This window comes from Phragmites australis, chromosome 19 (assembly GCF_958298935.1).
Source record: "Phragmites australis chromosome 19, lpPhrAust1.1, whole genome shotgun sequence".
In the NCBI taxonomy this organism is placed as follows: domain Eukaryota; kingdom Viridiplantae; phylum Streptophyta; class Magnoliopsida; order Poales; family Poaceae; genus Phragmites; species Phragmites australis.
The window spans coordinates 5,492,809-5,514,320 of record NC_084939.1 but is presented as its reverse complement, the minus strand read 5'-3'; the positions used below and the strand labels follow the sequence as shown (position 1 = coordinate 5,514,320).

The 21,512-nt window shown below is 43.6% G+C and overlaps 2 protein-coding genes across 2 annotated transcripts; one reads left to right on the top strand and one right to left on the bottom strand.

Moving 5' to 3' along the window:
* Positions 1 to 3,450: 3,450 nt before the first annotated feature.
* LOC133900631 (probable protein S-acyltransferase 6) lies at positions 3,451 to 5,657 on the bottom strand. The gene is made up of 3 exons (XM_062341826.1): positions 5,198 to 5,657; positions 4,885 to 5,067; positions 3,451 to 4,756 (listed from the first exon to the last, which is right to left on the bottom strand). The coding sequence occupies exons 1-3, from the start codon at positions 5,315 to 5,317 to the stop codon at positions 3,689 to 3,691; spliced, it is 1,371 nt and encodes a 456-aa protein (XP_062197810.1). The 5' UTR covers positions 5,318 to 5,657; the 3' UTR covers positions 3,451 to 3,688.
* A 1,230-nt stretch (positions 5,658 to 6,887) lies between these two features.
* LOC133900044 (leucine-rich repeat extensin-like protein 5) lies at positions 6,888 to 8,478 on the top strand. The gene has a single exon (XM_062341125.1). It carries the CDS (start codon positions 7,051 to 7,053, stop codon positions 8,197 to 8,199), a length of 1,149 nt encoding a protein of 382 aa, XP_062197109.1. The 5' UTR covers positions 6,888 to 7,050; the 3' UTR covers positions 8,200 to 8,478.
* The last annotated feature ends 13,034 nt before the right edge of the window (positions 8,479 to 21,512 follow it).

Here is a 21,512-nt window from a genome sequence, read left to right as displayed (position 1 = left end):
TGACCATAGTCATCGCCTGGTCGATGTAGTCAGAGTCGACGAAGGCGTAGTCGTGTTGGCTGTAGTCATCGGCTGAAGCCCCCTGGACGACGTAGTCAGAGTCACCGTGGGCAAAGTTGTCATGGCCGAAGCCCCTCTAGTCGATGGAGGCGAAGTCTATGTGCCCGAAGCCCCTCTAGCGATGCGGTCGTGGTCGTGGTTGACGCATGTGAAGGCGTCACAGCCGAAGCCCCTCTGGTCGACATAGTCAGAGTCAAAGGAGGCGTAGTGGCCGTGACTGAAATCATCGGCCGAAGCCCCCTTGGTCGACATGGTCAGAGTCGATAGAGGTGTGGTCATTGCGATCGAAGTCATCAGCCGAAGCCCCCTGGTCGATGTGGTCGGAGTTGGTAGAGGTGTAGTCATCATGGCCGAAGTCGTCAGCTGAAGCCCCTCTGGTCGACGTAGTCAGAGTCAACAGAGGCATAGTCGTCGCGGCTGAAGTCATCGGTTGAAGCCCCCTTAGTCGACGTGAAAGTCAATGTGGCCAAAGTGAACATGGCCGAAGGCAACTCTAGTTGAAGTAGACGGGGGTGAAGCCATCGAGGACTCCATCTGGAGTCTCATCGATGATGTCGAAGCTGAAGGCGAGGGCGACTCTATCTGAGTCGATGCCGATGACGAAGGTAACGATGAGTCGATGTCGAAAGGGTCAACATAACTGAAGTAGTAGCCACTGTCGATGAAGGTGGTCGGCAATGCCCCATGTACGAAGGGTCCTTCGGCTCCATGGAGTGCAAAGGGTCGTGTCTTCAAGACTTACTGTCTAAGGTCCGAGTGGAGTGTTGCTTTTACTTGAAGTTGGGTGGCACCTCGGTCCTCTTTAATGGGTCGTTGTTCGCCTTTTTAGTCAATTAGTGCGTTGCCTTTACCTAAGGAGCAGCGACACTTTGACTTCCTGTCCTACATGACCATAGTTGCTTCACATTCTTTTTGGAGACGAAAAACACATTATAATATATGTATGTTAGATGTGTGCACATGAAGAATAAATACTTAAATGCATTGATGTAATCCGAATGTCTCTTTTTCCTTTGGTGCGGGGGCAGGCACTCTTAGCCCCTGTCCTTTATTTCAAATCGAGAGGTGTGCTGCCTTTGTTCTAAAGTCAAGCAGCACTTTGAATTTTAGTTCTCGAAGGTCTCTTTTACCTTCGGTGCGGGGGTAAGCACTCTTAGCCCCCTTATTTTGTCTTAAGATGAGAGGTACGCTGCCTTTGTTCTAAGGTCAAACAACACTTTGCCTTTTTTTCTGAAGGTCTCTTTTGCCTTCGATGCTGGGGCAGGCACTATTAGCCCCCATCTTTTGTACATGTGATAAATAAATGCATGAAAGAGTACAATCGAAGAGTAAATGTTTTAGAACAATGATAAATGTAGCAGCGAAGGATAAAACCTTCGGTATATGAGGGAAAAGCTGCATCATGTGAATTAAAAATTCCTATATATGAGTAATAGGAGCTTTCTCATACGAAGGTTAAAACCTGTGTACAAGGAATAATTATTCCCTCGAGGGAAGGGTAAGAACCTACATATGCGAAAAAATGCTTCGACATACAAAGGAAAGGTGAATATTGAACAAAATGGATAATCCCCCGCGCGAAAGGTGAGATTCCTGTATTTGTAGAGGATGTGCTTCGATGCAAATAAATAATGCAAGCATAAAGAAAATGAGTACTTCGGCAATTGTGCGAAGGATAAACGCTTCGATACATATGCGAGCATTCAAAAAGTAAATATACGCGAAGAATAAATATCTCGATGCACTTATGCAATGCAAAACGCTCGAAGCATATGCATTCCCGAGTGATGACGTTATGCAGATATATGAAAAGGATGCGCTTCATCGCAAGTGAGTAGTGAACATATACATGCATTCAAAGCGTATATATGCGCGTAGTATGCATTCATGCAAATATACACAAAATGAACACATTGGCACGTAAACGCAATGTATGAAGCATATTTTTTGCCATATGAAAAATAAAACATATATGAAAGATGGATGCTTCGTCACACCGAAGAATGAAAACTCTCAAGCGAAGGGTAAGAACCCTATACGAATTGCTAAAACCTGCAAACGATGAATTAAGTCCCTCAAGCGAAGGGTTATGACACATATTCGGAAGAGTATATGCTTCGGCACTCATGCAAAACGAGCACATGTGATGTGAGTATGCAAAGAGTAAAACACTTTGGTATGTAAAAATGAGATATGTCATGCGCAAAGGTAAAAACCTGCATTGGATAAAGAAATAAACCCTCAAGCAAAGCATAAAAACATGTAAATACTTGCGAAAGGTAAGAATAAATACTTTATCTTGTTTATACTATGCAAACACACATAAGGTGAATACTTCGGTATTCATGCAAACATTACATGCTTCGATGCAGATGCAACGTGGGCTAAAAAAAAAAAAGCTCTGACATACAAGCCACGAGCAGATGTGATGCACGCATGCGGACATAAATACTTCAGTAAGGAGCTCTCATCATTTATTCATTCACGAGAAGGGTATATCCTACACTTTGCAAAAGTCACTTGGATTTTGACTTTCCCCTTAAAAGTTTTTTTGTTTTGTTGCAAAAAAAAAACCCCAAAAGTTTGACTTTGTTGCAAAAAATCTCCAAAATTTCAAAAAAAAAGAATCACAAAAAAATTCTAAAAACACTAGAGACAATTATAAGACCTTCTGTGAAATTTGTTTTCAAAAATAATATCCTTTGCATCATATTTCATGGAGAGGAAGTTTGGAAAAAAGAGAAAAATATGCAGCTCATTTATTAACTCATGTTATTTTAACTTTTTCATGTCTACCATTATTTTTCCTACACAAATAATTGTTTAATTAAACTAATAAAAGTGGTTTCACTAATTTTGGAGGTGTTATGGATTAGTTATGAATTAATCTATCTGCAACATATTTACTGAATCCTGCATGTTACAATAACTATTTCAAGATTTTATGTATTTTTACAAGATAGAGGATCATGTAATAAGACTAAAAAAAATTGTTTCATGATTTTTGGATTAGTAAATAATTAACTATGCATTTAAGTCGAATTAATAAATGAGCTGCACGTTTTTCTTTTTTTTTCAAACTTACTCTCCATGAAATATGATGTAAAGGATATTATTTTTGAAAACAAATTTCACAAAAATCTTAGAATTATCTCTAGTTTTCTTAGAATTTTTTGTGATTTTTTTAAAATTTGTTTTGAATTTTTGGGGTGTTTTTCGACAAAATCAAACCTTCGAGATTTTTTTTCAACAAAACAATTTTTGAGGGGAAAGTTAAAATCCAAATAACTTTTGAGGGTTTTTTTTTTATTTTTCCCACGTTTATATCTCCGTATATATATCCTAACCAGCATTGAGCATTCAGCTCCAAACCTCAACTCATGTGGATGCATGCACGTGTGTATGTATGCAGTCTACATGTGTACAACTATACATGACGCCTTGAAACTACACTGTACCATGGAAGCAGAATGCTATGAACCATCCCATTTCCAAACAGGAGGACGAAGCTGATCGAGGCTACATGCACGTACGTATACGTACACCACACAAAAACGCGACACGCAAATCGATCGCATCCCCAGGAAAGAACTAACGGCACTTGCTTCTTCTCTTCCCATGCACTCGCTCACACCACCTCGAACTCCCTCCCGTGCGGCCGGCCGGCGGCGGCGCCGTACTGCATCGTCGTCCCGAGCTCCGCCGTGACCGCGTCCGTTTCGTCGTCCACCTTTCTGCCGTCCCTGCCGGGGACGGCGCCGAAGATGGAGTGCCGCGGCTGCTGCTGCTGCGTGGCGCACCGGTCGAGCGCGCCGTGGGCTTGCTGGCCGTAGATGTCGCCGAAGTCGGAGGAAGCGACGCTGGTGCGCTTGGCGGAGTAGTCGAGGTCGAAGCTGGCCTTGGCCATGTCAAAGCTGAGGCTGCCCCTGGTGTAGAAGCTGGCCCTGGACTCCGACGACAGCGGGCCCAGTGAGTAGTAGAGCGCGGCGGCGTCGGGATCGGCGAGGGAGACCTTCGCCTGGAAGTCGTTCCTCGACGGCGGGATCGGCGACAGGAAGATCTCGGCGAGGTTGGCGGCGGCGCCGCGGTTGAATGGGTTGGCTTTCCCCTCGTACCGGTACCGGAAGTTCTCGTACGTGGTCTGGTTGGTGCAGACGAGGTAGGAGTGGAACGCCGTGAGGCCGCCGACGAACCAGGCGGTGACGAAGGTGTAGACGATGAGGAAGCCCGACACCGGCGACTCGGCGACGGCGCGGCCGAAGCTGCAGTCGTACTGCCGGGTGATGAGGAACAGGTTCACCCAGCATACGCCGAACACGTACAGGCACAGGAACGTCGTCGAGGAGATGAACATGAAGAAGAACCGGTAGTTCCTCTTGCCGATGCACTGGCCGACCCAGGGGCAGTGGTGGTCGAAGCGCTCGACGCAGTTGTTGCAGACGGAGCAGTGCGAGCAGCGCGGCGGCCGGTACAGCATGCACGTGTGGCAGTACTTCACCTTCACCACCATGCCGTTCACGTACACGTCGCGCGTCGGCGGCAGCGACCACAACGCGCCCCCGCCTCCACCGGCGCCGGCCGCCGCGGGAGATGCCGAGCTGTCCGTTCCGGGGCGGTCCTCGGGGTCCGGCGGCCTCGCGTTCCTCGGGATGATCCCGGGGTCCCGCCCCGACGTCAGCACCAGCACCACGACGTCCTGCACGATCGATTTCGATCACCGCAATGGCGGCGTCACGATGCTGTGCTAAATTTGGTCGAGGAAATTAATTTTGGGCGAGGTACATGGATCCATGATTGACGGTGCGGTACGTGTCACGGACTCACGAATGCGCCGACGGCGATGGCGGTCGCCGGGACGGCGGGGCCAAGCGGCTTCCCGATGAGCTCGGCGAGCCGGAACGAAACGAAGGCGACGAAGAGCGCGAGCGGCGTCATGATGAGCGCCACCGTGAGCACGATAGAACTGGCGTCCGGGCCGAAGATGAGCCGCCCGCCGCAGAGGAATATCTGCCACATGCACGACACGAGACGACCAAACCATCTCAGACAACGACGATCACAACCATCTCTGTTCGGAACGTGGGAATCCCCGACCGGCCGACGAGAACGTGCGGGCTGAATTAAACCAACGACGTACATTCTTTCCTCTCCAGACTTGGTAGAGGCGGTGGGTGGCGACGGACGCCGACGAGGTGCTGGAAGCGTCGGAGAGGTGGCTGCGGTGGAGAGGGCTCTTAAACAGCGTCTTCCCCTTCATCGTCTCCGGTGCGCCAGCCGGTCTGGTGATCGCCGCTGCGTCGTCACCTCAGCCGCATGGGCCGGCCTTGCAGAACGGCCGGAATGGAGGTGGGAGGAGAGGAGGGAGGGGGAGCTTCCCTCGTTTTGCCCTTTCAGACATCATTGTGCTATCCATAGGAGGGAGCTATAGCGCATCGTGGTTGTTATTGGGGGTGCAAACGAAGGATCGGAGGAGGGGAATCGCCATGGCTAAAGATAGCACGCGTGTTCGGAGCTCCGGAAAGGCGTGTTCAGGGAGGCGGCCGATGTCGGAGAAGAACCCCATGCATATATAGAAGCAGGGAAGACATCAGCGGAGCAGTTTTAGCCGGCGATTAAAATTTCGCCAAATTTTTGGTGAAATTTTCCGAATTTCGAAAAATTTAAAGGATAACGAAAAATCTAATTTTAGAATTTTCTTTCACTAACATGTGGACTCACAGGGCGGAGGACAAAAATTATAAAATTTCATGAATTTCAATCATTTCATCATCTGATGACGAAATTGAAATCCCTGATTTTGGCCATGCATATGGAAGGAATCAGGAAAGATGAGACAGCCGGCATCATTTTCAAGAAAATGGCAAGAACACGGTTGTTCATCAGGACATGGAAGTTCCTAGCTACATTGGAATACTATTTATTGGTGAACAATGGGGAAGAAAGAGGATGAACAACGGATTAGTGATGATCTAATCTGAATACTATTGTTCATCAGGCCATGGAAGTTCCTGGCTACGATTATTGATCAACTATTTTCTCCCCGCTCATTTTGGCCTATTTAGAAATTAAAACTCTGAAATAGTAGTATTCAGATTTTTTTTTTGCTTGAAGATAAGTCTTTAGGCCTTTTTCACTTGTTGACGAATATTTTTCTACATGTGTGCGGTGGACTCTCGCAGTCACACTACACCAACATGTCATGTACAAATGGAGAAACAAAGAAGAAAAACGGAACAAGAAAAGGAGGAAGGAGAAAAGTGTAGTCATGTCACGGTACGTGTTACTCGAGGAAGAAGAGGCAAGGTGGAACATTTTTATGTTTTTTTTTTGTTGAGAATGCTCCCTGTTTTCAGAAGAAGAAAAAAAGTCAAGAGTGTTGCAGATAAAATATCTATTTCAGAGAAATGTGATGTTCAGTCTCATGAAAAAAAAATGATTGCATATTATCTAAATATTAATTGAGAGCCAGTGCAATATTTGATGTAATGTATTGCTCACAGGTGACCTAAACATACTGGAAACCACCAGCTTGTTGCCTGTAAATCTGTTGTCCAAAGTTTAATTTTCAAAAGGTTCAGTAAGCAATGAAACGCAAGCTTTTGTACCTTGAAACCTTTTTTTATCTCGTAGTTGGAAAAAAATCATCATTTGACAAATGTCAAGTCCTTTTCTTTTCCTTGTAAGAGCGTAGTTGAAGAAACGTGCAAGTGACAGCAGAACAAATTTAAAGATGAAATGTATTTTCCCATCTTTACTAAAAAAAAGAATAATAACAAAAATAACAAAAATAATGTCCATTTGCAGCCAAGAACAGTCACACAAACAAAGACATCAGCAAATATTAACTGCTCCGGGATCCAAGAAACCAAGAAGAAAACTAGGTCAAATCTGCAAGGCACTCACACTCCAGATCCATCGTCCAAGCCAGCCTCAGATTCCTTCCCAGTTCCCACCGCTCTAAGCTTCAATCCCAGCTACACGAAGCTGGCCATGTCGTCGGCCTCCGGCGCCGGCGGTCGGCGCATCACCATCAGATCCATCTCCTGCCGCGGCGTTAAGTCCTTCATCCCCTTCCAGAAGCCACCGCTCTATGCCGTGGTTTCCCTCGTCGGCCGCAGGGAGAAGACGCGGCCCGACCCCGACGGCGGCGAGAACCCGGATTGGGACGGCGCGGTGTTCGCGTTCGACCTCGACGGAGATGGGCAGCAGCAGCTAGTGGAGTTCGAGGTGAAGGCGCAGGTGTCGCTCCTCGGCAACAAGCTCGTCGGCACGGCCGGCGTGCCGATCGCGGGCCTGGCAGCAGGTGGAGGAGCTGGAGACGGCGCGGCGCTACGGCACGTCAGCTACCAGGTGAGCGCCCCCGACGGCAAGCCGAACGGCACTATCAGCTTCGCCTACTCCATCACCGGCGGCGCCGGCGGCGTGCGTCCGCAGCCGCATCTCTACCCGGTCCCGGACGGCGCGCGACCCGAGCAAGTTCCGAGCTTTTGCTGCGCGCCTCCGCCGCCGCCTCCGCCGAGTGCACCTTATCTATCTCCAGCGACGGCAAACTTTGCGTCACACAGAGGCGGCTATCCGCAGCCACCGCCGCCGTGGGCACCAGTGTCCGCTTCTCTCTACCCGCCGCTGCACGACTTGCTGCCGCCGAGCAGCTACCCTCCTGCTCCTCCTCCGCTGCCGCCGCAACCTATGATGACGAATCCACAGTTTGCGGCGCCAAATAGCAGCAACTACCCACCGCCGAAGGCGCCTATTACATCATACCCGCCGGCAACGGTGTCATGCACAGCCTGTCCGGCACCTCCGGCACACTACATCACCAGCTACCCGCCACAGCCACCACCACTCACCAACTACCCGCCGCCACCGCCCAGCGGCTACCCACCGCCGGCGTTCAATTTGGCCCCTCCGACCAGCACCTACCCGCCGCCGCCGGAGTCCGGCTCAGCCTACCAACCATTTCCAAGATCGGCGCCATCGCCGCTGCCAAGTACAGTGGACCGTGCAGTGCCGTACTACCCGGCGCAGCAGCCTTCCGGTGGCTCTTACTACCCTCCACCGGGGACACGGCACCCCGAGCTCGACGGCGCGGCAAGGACGCCGTACTACTACCCACCGCCGGGGACTCGATACCCGTAGGAAGAATTCGGCGGATCAATCTGCAGTCTTGTGAACTGTGACGGCGATGTTGCCAAGATTGCTGCGCCGTTTCGTGCCATGGCCCATGGCCATGGTGTGCTGGTTGTGATCAAGCGAACTTCCCTCGTGCGATGTCGGAATGCAGCGGCGGATGCAGGCAACAACTGTTCGGGTCAACTAACCGCACATTTTTCTTTTTCGGACTCGTTTTTCCTTCTTTCAAAGAAGCCTGAATGATATAGATATTTGTGCATTATTCCGTGAATTTGGTCACAGTTGTATCAGCAGGGTGCAGGGGATGTTTGGTTCACGATCTCGACAAGCAAGTCAAAATTTGGTCGTACCAAAATCAGGGCGAAGAAAACAACGCTGGGTTTGAGACTAAATCAAATTTTTGGCTAGTTAAAAAAGAGTTGCTCAAATCTTATCTAAATTTGTTATAAAAAAATTTGGCCAACCAAATTTTTTTTTAGAACATGACAAATTTTGATCTTGATCCGAACGGAGGCTAAATTGTCTAGATGTGATTAAAATTTAGTTTGGCGTGCTGGGATCCGCAACCAAACACATCCTAGTTTCTAGCTCCACATCTTTGGGAATGGTATATGTGCCATAAGCACCAAGATGAGCAACGAAAAACTACATTTGAAACGAATAATTCTTTGAAGAATTGTTCGATTTCTGGTCACATTTTCGCTCTCCAAACAACCTTCACTTGGGCATCGAAGCCAGAAAAAACTGGCCCATAACTCGTCACTTGGCTTCGAGCCATAGCGTGTATGAACAAGGATCCTGACATCGCATATTGTCGCTAATGCGTGAAGTCAGATTCACGTGTCAACCACGAAAGTGATTTTAATATAGGGATCCGGATCCAGCGTGTAGAGCAGCAGCAGGGCCCAGCCTGGGAATAAAGAAAACGAAAAAATAATCCTCCTTTCGCTAGGTGTCAAGCACGTTCGCCTCCACCATTTGGATGACAGGTGGGGCCCACACGTTTTTTTTATTAGCAGGCATTGATGCTTCTACTTGTGCCGCGCCGATGCCAAGAAATTTGCATGGATCACCGTGTACGTGTTGCAGTGCAGGTTGCAAAGGGAATATTCTTTCAGGGGAAAAATGCAAAAACCTCCCAAAGGTTACTTGAATTTTGACATTCGCCCTCAAAAATTGTTTTGTTGCAAAAAAACCCTCCAAAAGTTTGATTTTGTTGAAAAAAACCCCCTAAAATTCAAAAAAAATCACAAAAAATTCTATAAAAAAACTAGAGACAATTAGAAGACCTTATATGAATTTTTTTTCAAAAATAATATCATTTGCATCATATTTCATGGAGAGGAAGTTTGAAAAAAAGAAAAATGTGCAGCTCATTTATTAAGTCATGTTATTTTAACTTTATCATGTCTACCATTATTTTTTCTACACAAATAATTGTTTAAGTAAACTAATAAAAGTGGTTTCACTAATTTTGGGGGTGTTATGGATTAGTTATGAATTAATATATCTGCAACACATTTACTCAATCCTGCACGTTACAATAACTATTTCAAGATTTCATGTATTTTTAGAAGATAGAGAATCATGTAAGAAGACTAAAAAAATTTGTCTCGTAAATTTTGGATTAGTAAATAATTAACTATGCATTTAACTCGAATTAATAAATGAGCTGCATGTTTTTCTTTTTTTTCAAACTTACTCTCCATGAAATATGACGCAAAAGATATTATTTTTGAAAAAAGATTTCACAAAAGGTCTTAGAATTGTCTCTAGTTTTTTTAGAATTTTTTGTGATTTTTTTTAAAAAAATAAATTTTTAGAAGTGTTTTTATAACAAAATCAAACCTTTAGGATGTTTTTTTTAACAAAACAATTTTTAGGGGGAAAGTTAAAATCCAAGTGACTTTTGGGAGAGTTTTGTATTTTCCCCTTCTTTCAGGCATGGATGAAAATCGCACGCTGTGATACACTTCCTTCTTGGATCATTTGACTACTTTGAGAATCCAAATAAGTTAGGTCAATTGGCTGAACCGGTCGATATTTCCCAACTGTTCCAAGGGGTTTGGATACTTTCAGAATGAAAAATGAATATTTAGGAAGTTTTTTTCGGATATTGGAGTCTGATTTAGGGAGATAGGTACCTCAAACATCGAATATACGAGAATAAAATTACGCATATCAAAAGATTATCTAAGCCTATCTTTCAATGTGCGTATCTTTTTCATATGGAGTTAGATGGAGATAATATTATATAAAAATTATAGCTCTCGATGAGGTCTATAACTTTGTAGTTGAGATATTTTTCATTTAAAGTTTATAATGTGTCCATATAATTAATAAAAGCTTTAGCCAGTATATTAGACACTCATAAATTCTCTGGCTTCTCTCCACCAATATATTGCTAATTTGCTTATTGAGCCGCTAATATAGTAGAGTTTTGGATATGTGGAATTGTTAAATAATCATAACATATGCGATATATATGGTTGTTGCTTTACTCAATATCTAAAGAAATATTTGGGATCAACTTTATCTGTATCCGACTTGTCACATATTCAATACGTATTCTTGGTCGAGATTATCTGTATCCGACCTTGAATCAGAGTAATAAAATATATGATAGAATATAGGATCACTGATATACTTCTGTATCCGATCTGATTACATCCTTATTTGCCAAAAAAAGGATTGTTTAATCTTATATAAGTCAAAAGTGGATATTTAAACGCTATAAGTTGAAGTTTTGCTAAAGGAAGCTTAGTTTTGCTGGCTATGTAAACGGAGGACAGAGGAGAAGTTAGAAATATGCTAGTAATGTGTTTGGTTCCTCGCATCTTCCCTATCCTGGCACTAGGCATGACAATCAGGTGTGGTGGGTACAGTTAATACTTTCATATATCTGTACTCATGAATTTTTGTTTGCCCGTGGGTATACCTGTGAATGTCGACGTGCAAGGAATGGAGAACAAACCCATTGTCTGCGGGCATACCTGATTACCTGCCTGCTGGCATGGACCTTCTCACGGACTCGACGTTGATGGTAGTGACCTTCTTGGTGACTTGGTGCTTGGACAGCTCCACGGCGAAGCAGGGATCCTCAGCCATCGCCTCTGTACGAAGAGCGAATCGGCAACCGGCGTGGCCGCCCTAACCAACGATGGCGGGTGGCGCTGTGATGGGACCAAGGTGGTGGTAGGTGGCAGGGACCTAGGCAGTGGCAGATCTATGACTGTACTGAGGGCTAGGTGTGTAGGGGTTGCAGGGAGCTGAGCAACGACGGGGACTTAGGCTGCGGCGGGGAACCGATGAGCCGGGCGGTGGCTGATCTACACCGAATCATGGTCACGGAGGGCTGGGGCATGGGAGGTGGCGCGGTGAGCGGGGCATGGGGTAGCGGTGGTGAGCTAGGCGGCGGGTGGCAGAGAGCTGAGACTCTAAGCGGTGGCGACAGGGAGAAGGATGAAGGGGATTGGTAGGGCTGGGGTGGTGGGTAGGGACTTGCGGCAGGGATTAGAGCCAAGGATAGACCTCTTATGATGCAAGGGTACTCATTTGAATACCCAACTTTTTTGCAAAAAAATCTAGTATATAGAAGCTATACATGAATCTATATAGTTTAGTTGGGCCGGATCTTTTTTCAGCCCTAAAGCAACACCCACCAGCCAGCCAAAAGCCCATCATGGCCATGGCATCACGCCATCACCCAGGCCCCAGCGGAATAAACCACTCGACGCTCCCAGCCCAAACGCAATCCCCCAACTCGAGATCGAGAAGAAACCCTAGGTAGCTTGCTCCTCGATCCCAAATCGCTAATTGGCCAGGGCTGTACAGCGGACGGCGCACGCTAGTCACTAGGACGCCAGCACGCGCCGCCCGCTGCCTAGCCACGCACTCGCGCATCGACCCGGCGACCTGCTCTGCTCTACTATTGTCTGTTGGCAGCTGGCTGGAGCGGTGGAGCCTACTGGACTGCCGGAGGACTGAGGACACTCAGACACTGGAGACTGGACGGCCAGTGAGCCCCTGAAGCAAAGCAAGGCAGCAAGCTCGAGCCTCGAGGCAACGCAGGCAGCCAGACACCGACGCGACGCTGCTGACAGCACTGCAGCAGCTAGCAAGTGAGAAATCGTTGCGTTTGACAAGGACAAATTAGTTAAGCTTACTCAGTTCTATCCTAATGATTTCTCAAGCACTGAAATGATTCATCTTCCTTTTCAACTTGCATACTTTGTTACTGATATGTGTAGAGATGAAAGGTTTAGAGCAGTGAAAAATCTTGTTGAGCTATTAATTATGCTTGTTGAAACAAAGAAGAATCTCAACTATGATATTGTGTACAAGCTTCTCAAATTGGTATTACTTCTTTCCGTGGCAACTGCTAGTGTTGATGGGGTATTTTCTTCGATGAATTATGTGAAGAATAAGCTGACAAATAGAATGGGGGATCAATATTTGAATGATTGCTTGATTACCTTTTTGGAGCGTTAATTTTTTGCCAAGTCAAGGATAGTGACATCATAAATCTCTTCCAAGCTATGAAGAAATGCAAAGTTGAATTGTAATTTTCTTTACATATTTTGTAATTTGGACTATTTGGATCATTTGTACCCTAATTTAAGCTATTGTGGACCAATTCTATTTTGGATGAAGCAACTTTTTTGGTGCTTGAATACCAAGTTATTAAATCCTGGGTCTGCCACTGATTAGAGCATGTCAGGGAGTTAGACGGGTAAACAGGTGCTGGGTATGGATACGCCTTACCCATACTCGTATCCGTATACCCATCGAGTAGTGTTTTTAGCCCACATGTGTGCCCGTGAGTATTAAATATGGAACACGTCTAACCCTATTAGGATATTTACCAGCGAGTAAATGGGTAATTGGGTATAATTTTCATCCCTACCTGGTACAACGGATAAGTAGAATCCTAAAAAATATGTTTAGTTACATATATCCACTATTGCAGTATGACTCAGTGGATGTAAATATACAGCTTCATCATAGCTTGGGAGTTAAGCTCTGCAACCTGGCTAAGTGGATACAAGCTTTGCATTCGCCTATACAGACAGGTTCACTTATCAGTGTCACAAAATCTTCTTTATACAAATAATCAATTACAATCTTAACTCTTACATCTACTCATGCAGACTCAAATTCAGTAAATCAAACAGAAAATCAGTTTAATCTGTTCAGACAGATACAACTAGACAAACACTTTTCTTAGCAACAAATATAACTCTACTCAGTCTACTTGTACGATACAATTTTTTACAAAATCTCATCCAGGAGACCAAACACACCCCAGGTGAACATTCGTGAGTTGGATCGCCCCTGAAGAACAATTGATGTAGCTGCTCAAATGACAAAACGTAACCTGAGTTAGATTCGAATCCTTGAGTTGGGGCAGTCATTTTTCCTCTTCTTTTTTTATTAGGGAAATGGCAATTAAAATGGACTTGACGAAAAGATGCAGCATTTTGGGCCGCCAGCAAACTCACTCTCGAAAAAGGAACGTGCGGCCCAAATACAGCTGAACTACACGTACGGTGGCACAAACGTCAAGGTGACTGTGTGACAAACCACAAATGGAGGCCCATGTCCGGCCAGGTCTCTCTCTCTCTCTCCATGCAAGAATGGCGCTTCTTGTACCATGGTCCGTCGCAGGATTTTGCAGTGCAGCGACTGCAGCAGAGCTCATCTGGACAGGACACCTCGTCAACGATGGAGCTGATTCTCCTCGTAGTAGCAGTACACTCCTACGGAGCATGCACTGACTGCTCCACCCGGACCCGGCGCCTTGTCCGCGTCAAGCAACGTTCGTACTCCCAAAAGACGCACGCGCGTCCGCCATGATCGGCCGGGCAAGTGGTCTGGTACTGCATCTGTCCACATACTGACACATCGAGCTCTCGTCCTGTCAACCTTTCCGCACGCACGCGCCCACGGAGCCATGGCCGCTTCTGCACGTGCGTTTCCGTTCTCGGCCTTCGCGGCGTGGTCGCTTTCCCGTCCCGTCGCCGGCCTGCATGCCTGCCTGCATATATAGCTTCAGCTTTGCCAGCTCGTCTCGGCCGGCCTCCGACAAGCGTCATGGCGGCCATGGCTGTACCTGTACCTAGCGGCCGTTGGCACGCACTGTCCTGCGGCTTCTGAACCTTGGGCAAGGTCGATTCATGGCGGCAAAATGGCTTCTGAATCTTGGGCGCAACTCACTGACTTTGCAGCAAACATGATCAGTGAGGTGTAGTAAGCTGCTGCTGTCCTCGATCTGCAGGAATGGTTTCCAGATGAGTTTCCTTTCAATTATTAGCCGCATCGTTGCGTGGGTTAACATTGAGAGGAAGATTCCCTCGGCCCGTTGATCATCTTCCCGTGAAAGGTGGTTCGCTCGCTTGCTGGTCGATCAGCTGCTCTGCGTTATCTGGAAGCTGTTTACCGGCCGGTCAGTTATCAGTGACTGAACTGGAGTAAGCATCGATCATCCTTGGAGTTGTTTATGATTTGGCATCTAACTACGCCATCTAGTAGCACGCTATATCATAATACACGCCATCTAGCAGTATCACTGGAAAAACACTCTGTTCCTAACTGCTCCACTGCAATCTGCGGTGTGTTGACTTGGACTCGCTGTTTGATCGATCATGATCCATCCCTGCAAAGAGAAGATGATTAGCGACTCCGGACTGCCTGCTGGAGTATGTCAGAGTGGAATGAGGAGAGTTTAGACATTTTTTTTCTGCTGGAGAAAAGGAGAAAAAGGAGTAAACACAGTAAGCCAGGCCAGCAGCACACTCTGGTCCACTCTCTCTCTCTCTCTCTCTCTCTCTCTCTCTCTCTCTCTCTCTCTCTCTCTCTCTCAACTACCAGACCGAGCACACGTGCGGCTAGAGGTATTTGAGCCGCCCGCGCGTGCGCTGCGTCGCGACCATACACCACATCGAGATCGGTGGTGGGTCGATGCAAGATCGCAAGGCGACAGCAGCGCACGGCGGGCAAGGCAACGCTCTGACCTGTCCGCCCCGCTTTGGTCACATGGGAACTTGCTTGATTGCGACAGTAGCAGATGGGTCTTTCTTCTTTTTCCCGGGTAACAGTATCGGATGTTGTGTTGCAGCCTGCAGGGTCAGCAACAAGGCAATTCGACCCATCGTCCTACTGTAAGGGGTCCTTTGGATTACAGGATTTTTTTGAGGAACACTGTTCACAAAGGAAATTTTCCTATCATATTGTTTGGCTTGCAAGAAACATGAATAGTATTCCGTAGGAATCCACTCGTTTGCACACTGATTTCATAGGATTTTTAGCATCCACTCAAACCTCTTGGTAAAATTCCTATACAAGAAAGAACAAGGAACTTAATGCTGCTGCTATTAGCTAATGATGATTCTAATTAGTGGGGCTTAATTATTGATGAGCAGTAGAAAATATGTTTATAGATGGCTGATTAAGCAAATAAACTAAAACACGCTTATCATGGCTACAATTCCTATGTTTTCCCTATGGATTATCCAAACAGTCATTTCTGAAAAATTTCTAAGTCTTCTTTCTAATTTTCTGTTTTCCACCCGTCACTTTATTCTATTCTTATGTTTTTTCTATTCTTGTATTTTTCCAATCCTACCTTACAAAGGAGCTCTTAAGATGGAGAAAGATAGGCTCTGATCTTGATGTGGTGTATGGTCGCGACGCCTAGTTTGTGGGAGCAGAGAATTCATCTAGCCCACTCACGCCGTTCGAGGATCACACACAACTTAATAAAACACTAAGAAATGGCTTGCCCTCAGTGTTCACATTTTTTTTCCTTTACGCCCCCTAATTCCCATTAGATACTGTTGGAGGAGTGGCATATCGACCTCCACTTCGGTCTAGAAAAGACAAAGACAAGGATAACAAAAGCCATCATGAAGATGACATAGAGCTAACTATGGAGTGTCAATGGAAACCTTTGATCAAGGAGTAGATTCTTGTGAAGAAGAGCCATTGGACCGAGTGTTTTATGAGCGTGATTCTGATCATGAAGGATTTCAACGTAGTACCGTTTTAGACCATCTCTAGCAGATACTCTAAAAATTTATCACCTATAATACTATTACAGCATCCTCTTACACTATTACAGTACTCTTTATTTTTCTATCTCCAACAACTACCCTATTTTCTACCTTCTACTACTTTTTTCCTCCCCCGGACCCACAGTCAACCTCTATGAACAGTATTACGGATGCTACAGTGTTTCAGCAAATTGAGAGTGCTAGATTCTCTCTCCTCAATACTGTAGCACTAGATATTGCATCTGTTGGAGAGCAAATTCGAGTGCTACATTGTTTTCGATGGTACTGTAGCAGTGGAAACCTCCTCCTCTGTTAGAGATGGCCACAATAGAGTCTGCAATAGTGATGAGTAAATATAAATTAATTATTATTTTCTAAGGTCGGTGTAAAAGACATGTGTATCCTAGAAATATACTCCTATATAGACTGAATCATAAACATCCCTAAAATGGTTAAATATAGGTTATAAATACCCTTATCCCGAGCTATAATAAGATCTGATAATATCAAGTGTTAGACATCAAATACCATAAAGTCTCACTCAATTCGGTTCCTATCTAACCTCCAATGTCCATGTCCGGGTGTGATCCTTGAGGTCTCTACTCACTAGTTTGTACTTGTATCCCACCAAAAACCCATTCATGCATGAATGCTAGAGCCGAGAACAGTAGAAGAACGTCATACACACCACGCATTATATTGCATTCCACGGTGCTCACCACAGCTAGCGCCGTGGCACCAAAGTTTGCACGAGGTAGGTCACAATAGCATGTAGTACTACGTGACATAAAGATGCGGCATGCATCACGCAAGCCAGTTTCGGATCTACTACTCACCGTCTCTTGGAAAGCATGGCATGACCAAAGGGGAGAAATTTCCAGACAAGAGAAAAAAAAAACTATGAAAAGCTAAAGCAGATCTGGCCTTGCGTAGAGTGAATGGCTATATATATAGAGAGAGTAATTGTAACTGATTATAAATCGTTAGCTTCTCGTGTTGTAATTATGTATTTTTGAATGCGCAGTTATAACTAGTCTAACTAGTGGATTGTAACTGACATATTTTTTAGTTGTAATTAGGTGACACAATAATAACTAGAGTTGAGCCTAGGCATCTAGGCGCAGAATAAACTAGTAGTGTGTGTATATATATGCACATATATACACACATATATATGCATATATATATATATATATATATATATATATATATATATATATATATATATATGCTATTGTACATCCTAGGTGTAGAATATATTATACACCTAGGCCCAACCAGGGCTGGCCCTAAGGGGGTAAGCGGGGCAGCCGCTCCGGGCCCACAAATCCTAGGAGCCCCCCATATGTAGTAGCAGTCTACATATTTTGGCCCGACCCAAAGGAAGCCGACCCTGCTGCTGATCAGCCATTCAGCCCATCCAGCGGTCCAGGCAAAAGAAGCTTTGGCGGCATTGCGACAAATGGCGCCGACTTGCGTCCCTCAATCCCTGCCGTTGACCTCTCGTCCGGTCATTCACCTTTGCGTCTCCTTGACTCCCCTGTTAGGCCTGCGATGCTGCTGCTGCTCCCTATGATTCCGTGAACGTGACTCGTATTGGTGGCTGGGCTCCTGGCGAGTGACTTGAACATCCCCGCCAGGCCTGATTGCCTATTTGCGTGAATCATCGGTTTGCTGCCATCGGTCTGCCACTCTACTGTAGGCTCTTAGAGTCACTTAATTGGTGTTGTTTCTGTAAGTTCGAGTTCCATATGTTGGTTTTTTTTTGGCTTTAGTGGTTTCCGTTTAGCATTCGATAAAATCATCCTAAGAATTAAGATTAGGTGTGATGCACATGCACTGATGCCTAATATTACCAATGTCACTTGATTAGGGTTGAGGTCTTCGTGACCATGACTGATCGTGAATTCATGATTAGCAATTCGACAATCCGCGTTCGTTGTGAAGTGGTCATGTAGTGTGCACTTTCTGAAGCACTTGCATTCGGTGAGACGGTGACTTACCTTAGTCATCTAATTGGTGACCCTTTCAGTATTTCATCCGCAAATCCGCAAATGCATTTTTTTTTAATTTTTAATATGTTCTTGATATCATGTCTTCTAGAAAGCATGCATTTGATATCGAAAAAGGAAAAAAAAAGAAAACAAGTAGATAAGTTCATAGAATCACAGAAGGGAGCTATTCACAAATTTTTTAAGAGTAATGCGAGCAGTTCAAGGAATCCGGATGAGTTAGCAATAGTTGCTGTGGAGGAACAACCTAATGTGAATTGAGAAGACCAAGCCCTACAGAAGAAAATATGGACACCAACGGAGATAATAACAATATGAGTGATCATAAGCATATATTTAATTCATCTACTAGTGTTGATGAACAACCAGTTTTTCCTATGGATAAGTATGATCTATGAAATTAGGGTAATCTTGATAACAAAAGCAATGGACATATTTTAGTGAGACGGGACCTATAAGAGAAGAAAATCTTAAACTCCCTTTAGATGGTAACTCAAGATATTTTTTGTATGCTCATTATTCTAGAATAATGAACAACAGAGAGGTACATGATAGAAAATGGTTGGTTTATTCTAAGCATGTTGACAAAGTGTTTTGCTTCTGTTGTAAGATTTTCAAATCTAACAATAGCGAGAGTTCATTAGAAGATAATGGATTTAGAGATTAGAGGCATCTCAGCGAAAGATTCAAAGAACATGAAACTAGTGTTGAGCATATTACTAGCATGAACTCTTGAAATGAATTAAGAACTAGATTGAGAAAAAATGAAACAATTGACAAATATTTTCAACAGGAAATCACAAAAGAGAAGGAATGGTTGAAACAAGTTTTGTTACAAATAGTTGCCATTATGAAATATCTTGGTAAACAAAATTTGGCTTTTAGAGGATCCACTGAGCAACTTTACAATGACAATAATTGTAATTTCTTAGCTTGTGTTGAGATGACCGTATAATTTGATTTGGTAATGCAAGACCACCTTAGACGTATTCAAAACAATGAAATTCATTATCATTATCTCGATCATAAAATTTAGAATGAGTTGATTTCTCTTTTGCCTTCCAATGTTACAAATACTATCTTAAAGATTGTAAAAGAGGCCAAATATTTCTCCATTATCGTTGACTGTACCCCAGATATGAGTTATAAAGAACAAATGACTTTGATAGTTAGATGTGTTAATAGGTCTGAGAGAAAAACAAAAATTGAGGAGTACTTTCTGGGGTTCTTGAAGGTGGATGACACATCTAGTTTGGGGCTTTTTAATGTATTGCTTGAGTCCATGAAGTCCTTTTGGTCTTAATATTGATGATATAAGGGGTCAAGGTTACAACAACGGTTCAAATATGAAAGTAAAACACCAGGGGTACAAAAATAGTTGCTTGATATCAATCCAAGAGCTTTGTACTTAATCTTACTCTTTGTGACATGGCAAAATCATGTGTTAAATCTGTTTCATTTATCGGTATTGTGCAACGAATATATATATATATATTATTTTCTGGTTTATCAAAAGATAAAAAGTTTTACTTGATCATGTTCCAAGTTTAACTGTGAAATTATTGAGAAATACCCGTGGGAGAGTCGAATAAATAGTGTTAAAGCAATTAGATATCAAGCTTCTCATCTAAGGTTAGCTTTATCTGAGTTACGTCAAGCTTGTGATATGAACACAAGGACAAGAGCGTGCAAAACAATTATTCGACTTTCTTGGTAGCTTTGAGTTTATACTTGGTATGATTATTTGGTATGATATTTTATTTCATGTAAATACTGTGAGTAAGAAGTTACAATTATCATCCATGTGCATCGACTCTGCCTTACACCAAATTGACTGTAAATACTTTGAGAAGTATAGAAATGAAGTGTATACATCTAGTTTGAACATTGCCAAAGACCTTGCTTCTGAAATGGGTGTTGAGCCATCGTTTCTAGTAAAATGTTGTGCTCTTAGGAAGAAACAGTTTGAAGAAATTGATTGCAATGAAGAAATACTACAAGTTGAGAAGGCCTTTGACGTTATTTACTTTTTGGTCATGGTTGATATGACAACAACTTCATTGAAAAATATATTCGAAGAACTCCAAGTGTTTAAAGGTATATTCGGGTTTTTACTAAGTTCAAACACCTTGAAGTCACTGAATGATAACAAGGGAGTAGTTAAACGTTATTTTAATAAATTACCTGATCCCTTAGGGAGCATGATATTTGAAGAATATAAAAAGGAAACTGAAGGGGCAGTTATCAATATATCTCAAACCATAACTTTTGTATTTAAACAACTGAAGAAAATATGCACAAATATACAAGCACAAAGATCCATGAAACACTCATATTATAATTTTTGCAATAAAATAATCCAAATACATTAACCTATGGGGAAGAAAGGCACAAGAATAGAAGATATTATAGACCTCAACGAAAGAATAATAATAATTACAAAACCAAGAAAAGATATTTTCTAAGAAGATCAGATAATAAACCTCTATTTTTACATAAGAGGAACGTAAGACGTTATAATCCTAGGAAAAAATTACGACAAGACACGTAGATGTTTAATATGCAATTCACCTGACCACCTAAGTAGAACTTGTCCTAATAAGGATCAGAAAAGATATTCTAGCAAATATGAAAAACAGGAAAGAGTTTTGATAATAGATAGTGTAAATGAAAATATATTAGTTTGTGATGATGAAATCAAAGACGATGAGTCAATATACTCAATCATAGAAACTGATGAGATTAAAAACAATGAGACTGACTACGAGTCAAGTAATAATGAAATGGACTTAATAGACGAATTAGCGGGTCTAAAAATAGAAATAATAGATCAAGTAAGTTGTGGTCATGATTGGATTAGAGGAAAGGGGGATTATAATATAAAATGTGCTTTTTGTATATACTACCCAAGTCAAGAAAATAGAGCTACATGCAGCATATGTTTAAAACAAGCATGCTTTGAATGCTTGAAAGCAAAAAAGCAAAAATAGAGAAAAGAGCTAGAGATAGAACCAGATGAAAAAATAATGTCCAGCAGAGTAAGAACATTAGAAAACAAAGTGAATAAATTAGAAGTAGAATTAGAGGATCTGAAAACCAAAATGGACAATACAGATTTGAAAGAAGATAAGTTCATAGAAAATACTGAATGCCAAGAGCAAATTATAGCGTTAAAAGATAGTAAAGGAGACAAGATAATCCAGTTAAAAGATGCTATAACAAATTTTGGAAATAAGTATATAGTTAAGTTACTATT

What these genes read in the sequence shown, in the direction of transcription:
- LOC133900631 (XM_062341826.1), bottom strand. Translation starts at nt 5,317, where the DNA reads ATGAAGGGGAAGACGCTGTTTAAGAGCCCTCTCCACCGCAGCCACCTC. An exon ending in AAGTCTGGAGAGGAAAGAAT is followed by an intron (nt 5,068 to 5,197) that starts GTACGTCGTTGG and finishes TGCATGTGGCAG; the next exon opens with ATATTCCTCTGCGGCGGGCG. An exon ending in CCATCGCCGTCGGCGCATTC is followed by an intron (nt 4,757 to 4,884) that starts GTGAGTCCGTGA and finishes TCGATCGTGCAG; the next exon opens with GACGTCGTGGTGCTGGTGCT.
- LOC133900044 (XM_062341125.1), top strand. Translation starts at nt 7,051, where the DNA reads ATGTCGTCGGCCTCCGGCGCCGGCGGTCGGCGCATCACCATCAGATCC.